General features: G+C 44.3%; 1 protein-coding gene across 1 annotated transcript; it reads right to left on the minus strand.

Moving 5' to 3' along the window:
- Nucleotides 1-4299: 4299 nt before the first annotated feature.
- LOC130712701 (uncharacterized) lies at nt 4300-5169 on the minus strand. Its single transcript, XM_057562522.1, has one exon. It carries the CDS (start codon nt 5167-5169, stop codon nt 4300-4302), a length of 870 nt encoding a protein of 289 aa, XP_057418505.1.
- Nucleotides 5170-5536: the final 367 nt, after the last annotated feature.

A 5536-nucleotide genomic window follows, 5' to 3' on the forward strand; every position in this document is an offset into this window, starting at 1 on the left:
GAAAACTGTTGTTATAGGTGAACTCAATCAACGGCAACAGCTCATCCCAGCTTCCCTTATGGTCTAGTACACAAGCTCTTAGCAATTCCTCCAAGGATTGAATGGTCCTTTCGGTTTGCCCATCCGTCTGTGGATGATAAGCGGAACTCAATCTCAACTTGGTTCCCAACGCTTGTTGCAAAGCTCCCCAGAAGCGTGAGGTAAACCTCGGGTCTCTGTCCGACACAATGCTAGACGGTACACCATGCAAACGTACAATCTCAGCGATATAAATCTCTGCTAGCTTTTCCACCTTGTAGTTCAGATTGATCGGCACGAAGTGAACAGTCTTCGTCAATCGATCCACCACAGGAGATTTGATGCAATTTGGGTAGCCAAATTGCATCAAATCTCCTCCGTGTTAGTGGTAAAGCCGTCACAAAATCCATAGAAATGCTATCCCACTTCCACTCTGGAACATCCAACGACTGTGTTCCTGGAGAGAAGAGGAAGAGAATTGACTATTCGTGGTCGAGTTTTGGTCGAGAAACGAAGCTTTCACCATCTCCGGCAAAGCTCCGGCAACCCCTCAACCTGTAACGCTCCTTTTCTCTCATCACCGAGCACTTCAGCCACACCCACGAGTACCATTCAACTCCCCACGACCTATAGATCAAGTTCCAGTACCCGGAGTAGCACGGCGGTGACAATCTAGGATCCTTTGATCGTCTTCTCCGGCGAGTTCTACAACTTCCGGCGAGGTAGCTTCTGAAACTCGCCAATTTTAGCTTGTTTTCGATCCAAATTGATCCCCTGAGCATGTTAGGACATAGATAGGAAGCTTTAGATTAGTTTAGAGCCATGAATCGTTAGGAATCAATGAGAACCGATCCAAGGTCTTTGGAGCTCGAAGAAGCTATCGGGTTGAGCTTCGGAGAGTGAATTGGCCTACAAACTGGATTAGTTTATGCTTCTGGAGCGTCATAGGAGCTTTTAGGATAGTTAATTGTAGTGTTAGAGCCCTGAAGAGGAAAGCCCCAATTTCACCTTGTAGGCAGCCCCTGAAATCGTGAATTGGCACTGTCAGAGTGTCCAGAAGTTGAAATTGATGATTCCATTGAACTCAGAAGGTAGAAAACTATAGGAATAGACTATTAGATGTTAACATTAGGCTCAGTTTATAGATTTCTTAGTTTGCAAGTAGACTTGGAATTAAGTGCTTAAAATAAGTGATTCTGAACCTAAGTTTAAACTGAGAACAGTAAAATGAGCTTAATAGAACCTGAAACCAGTAGGATAATAACCAGGTAAAGACTTAGGAATTGTAACTTAGTCATAGAATTAATTTGCATAATATGGCTTAAGTAATTAGAAATAATTAAGTAGAAATATTTTAGCTTAAGTTAGATTATTAGATTAATGACTTAGAAATAATGAAATCAGATTATGAAGATGTATAGGACATGAGGACATAAATGGTAACATGGAAAGAATTATAGGAATTAGCTATTAGAAAATGAAATTAGTTTGCATAATACAACTAGATGATTAAGTTGTTGTTTTTAAATTAGTAATTAACCTAAGTGGATGATTTAGTGACTTAAAAATAGTTAGGTCAGATTAATGGACATGCAAAATATAGGTTACACCCTAGTTAGTTGAGATCAAGGCTAAGTTAGAATGACGCTAGTTTAATAGCTAAAAGGAATACTAATAATAATAATAATAATAATAATAATAATAATAATAATAATAATAATAATAATAGTAACGAACGATTTAATGCCTCGATTAGCTTATCTTGACTCAAGCATAATCAATGATGTAGAGGGAGCTATCTCAGACACACACGATGCTCTATTGGTAAAGGTTAAAGGTAAGGGGGGTTATACAAGACCTTGTCTTGGTACACAACTCATAAGTTGAACGTTATTACGGTAGAAAGCATATTATTATTTGCTTATATGTTATTGGATGCACGATTGGATGTTGTGCTTGAAGAGTGAATGTTGGATGAATTATAGTGCTGAATTGCTGTGACTGTGATCTATGATTGAAGTGATGCACAGTAGAAAGGGATGATAGTACACTATGGGATATAGTGGTACTTAGGATTATAAGTGACATGGTATTAGGATTGTTCTTGATACGCTAAGCATCTGAGGTAGTGGGAAGAGGGAAAAGATAATCCCCGATTTAATGTGTTATTGATACTTGCTTTTGAAAATTAAACCACCTATAACACCTTAGGATTACCCGTAGGATAGGTAGAGCAATAAAATGAATAATGATAGTAATATAGGCAAGTGAGCCCTTTTCTCTAAGCAATTAAAAGTACATAACCATTAATGGCGGATTAGAACTCCCGCTTGTATTCTTAGAACTACTTGATCTTATTAAAGATCCCACCTCTATAATTACTATGGTGTACTTACTTTAAGTAAGGCAGCAGATGCTTGTTTCTAATTTATTAGAAACTTAATGGAAGTATAAGGGGGAGATGATTGATATTTGAAAATACACTTAAGGAGCAATAAGGAGTAGGAAAGTACTATCACTACCACTAAGAGAGTGGGAATACAGAGACGCCAAAGGTGGTCATGTTCAGAGATGAATTGACTCGGGATTTACACGGCAGTACACCTCTCATGTCTGTCTCGGCAGGACCCCTGAGGTCGGGATTGGCATGATGTTTAAGGCAAAGAGTTGCGTTGTGTACTTCTGTCTGTGAGCTACTGAGCGATCATTGTCTGGTAAAGAGTGGAATGTAAGGAGTGTCCATGTTCCCGAGACGACTTTCCGAAGATAACGAAGCAATAGCTTCGGGCCCTTAAATTATACTCATCACATGATAAATAAGATAATAAAAAGGTTGGCGATGAACTCACCATTTCCTACGAAGTAGTGAGAGAAGTCAATTCGAAGGACGGAGGAATAAGGTTGATTTAGCCATATTGCATTATTACTTGTGTTTGTTAACATGTGTGTGACTAATGATATGTTGGCTTATGTTTTAACGCTTATCTTATCTGATGTGTATTATTGTGCAAGTCGCGTATGACTCACCCTTGCACTTATTTTTATAAAAGCAGATAACAGGTGTGACAATGAGCTTCCCTCCAGTCCTCGCGATCCACGCTAATTTCCCGTCCCGTGCTGGCTGGCATGTTGACCCAGTTACCGGATACTGCTTTTATCAAGGACTCACAATTTTGTAGTGCAGGGATCCAGGAGCAGGACACATCGGTTTCCCAGTGACACTCCCGATAGTGTTCTCATTCTTCATGTTGACCTACGCTGAGCACGTTGGTCCGCGGAGTCCAGGCAGTCCACAGGTGCCATATCCACAGGCAGGCGAGCCTATGGAGACCGGAGAGCCTATCCCAGCAGTACCAGTCACCGTGGTGAGCCCACCGGGATCCCCAGATCAGAGAGTTCCGCAGACCCAGGAGTCTATGGGATCTCCTCCACCCCGGAGGAACTTGTCTTGCTTTCGGGTCACAGCCCGCAATCGAGTGAGATTCCCTAGATTCTCCCGAGATGCCAGGATTTACCGTCGCAGATTTCGGAGAGGCGAGGCGTCCGGAGTCAGGGAGTCAGAGCAGGGTCCGACAACAGAGCCAGGGTCAGTGCCAGCAGCCAGCGGGGGAGTCAGTGAGGAGGATCCGGAGGAGGAAGATCCGAGGGGATGAAGCCATATGGTCCGAGATCTGATGATGATGATGATGATGATTTATGTTTCTGTGTACCAGACTATGTGTTTGAGGGCACTGTGTCCTCTTTATGTGTTGTCTTCTTATCTGTAGACTTATGCGGTGGATCCGTCCACCAACTATGCATGCTATGTATGATTTGTGTGGTTTATATCGTTATTCTCGTAGTCTTAAGTTAGGAGGTCGAAATGCCTGGGGATGTTAAGGGAAACGCTCGAGTACTCTTTACTCTTGCGATCCCGACCTAATGAGGAAACCTTAAGTAGAAAAAAAAAGGTTCACTATTTCATGTAGCGTGCTCACTCTTGAGTGATGGAGTTAGGGAGAACTCGTCACTTAAGGAAGGGGACACCACATTGCGCACATCGCCGTCGTTCTTCGCCTCAGCTACGATAGAGTTCACGAATGCTGGTGAACCCTTTCCCAAGTTGTACGAATAAAAGTAATTCGTAGCGCCTGAATCCGGAAAGACTACGGCCTTGTTAGCACAGTCCAAGAGAACGTGATACTGCGCCAACCAATCCATTCCCAGAATCACATCGAGCTCTTTAAGCCCCAAGCAAACGAGATTCGCAAGGAACTTCCGATCCTCATAGATCAACGGACACTACAAGCATGCCGTGTGCATAACTAATCGATCGGCGACAGGGGTAGTAGCCACCAAATCGAAGGGTAAATCAGCAGTTAGCAACCCTAAACTCTTCACACACTCCTCAGCAATGAATGAGTGCGTAGCACCCGAATCAAATAAGACCATTAAAGAAATTCCAACGATAACACACGTACCCTGAATGAGATCGTCAGTCACAGCAGCCTGTTCGCCAGACATTGCGAACGCACGACCTGGAGCAGTAGGTCGCCTTCCTCGAGCGGTATTCAACACTGACTCGGCCTTTGCAGCATTAGGGCAGTCCCTATCAATGTGCCCTGGTTTCTGGCACTTCCAGCATACAATCTCCTTCCCACACTCATTCGCATAGTGCCCCTTATGGTTGCACTTGAAGCAGACGACATCATCTTTAGAAGCAGGGGTTGCACCCCTTCCAGCAAACGGTACCTTATCAGCAGGACGTTGGTAAGGCCTCCTCATCGGTGCCTTGCCTCTGTCAAACCTACCCGCTTGACACTGTCCATCAAACCTTCCGGTCTGTCTCTGTCCAGAACGGATCGGTCCTCCACTGTCAGACTTGCCTCTCTGGCGATTCTTCATTGACTCCACTTCACGAGCTTTCTCTACCAACTGTTGGAAAACTCTGATTCCCAATGGCCTCACAGACTCTTCTACGTCATTCCTCAAACCCCTCATGAATCGGTTGCATAGGTACGATTCATCCACTTGCACTTGGAAAAAGCGAAAGTGTTTGGACAGGGTCTCCAGTCTTGCAGCATAGTCCCCCACAGTCATCAACCCCTGTCTCAGGTTGAGGAATTGATTCTCCATGTCTTCCCTGGCAGTCTCTGGAAAGTACTTCTCCATGAAAGCCCTTTTGAAAGACTCCCAAGTGTCTGGCACTCCTCCACTAGTACTCAGCGTCACCCTTTAGCATAAAGGTCACCAAGTTCACCTTCTTAGCAGCAAGAGTGTGGAGAGCCTCAAAGATTTTCTCCATCTCCTAAATCCACAGGTCAGCTTTCTCGGGTTCAACTTCACCTTGGAACTTGGGTGGTCCATGGCGGTTGAAGTCAGTCCTCATACGGATCTGGTCCTATGCCAGCTCCCTCTCAGCCCTTTGTGCCCTTCTAGCATCCTCTTCAACCCTCCTGGTGTTCTCTTCAGCTTCCCGCTGAAGCTGTGCTGCGGCTTGGGCAGCGGCAGTGGCAGCCTGCTGGGTCATCACCTGAGC

The sequence above is a fragment of the Lotus japonicus genome, chromosome 4, assembly GCF_012489685.1.
Source record: "Lotus japonicus ecotype B-129 chromosome 4, LjGifu_v1.2".
Taxonomy (NCBI): Eukaryota; Viridiplantae; Streptophyta; class Magnoliopsida; order Fabales; family Fabaceae; genus Lotus; species Lotus japonicus.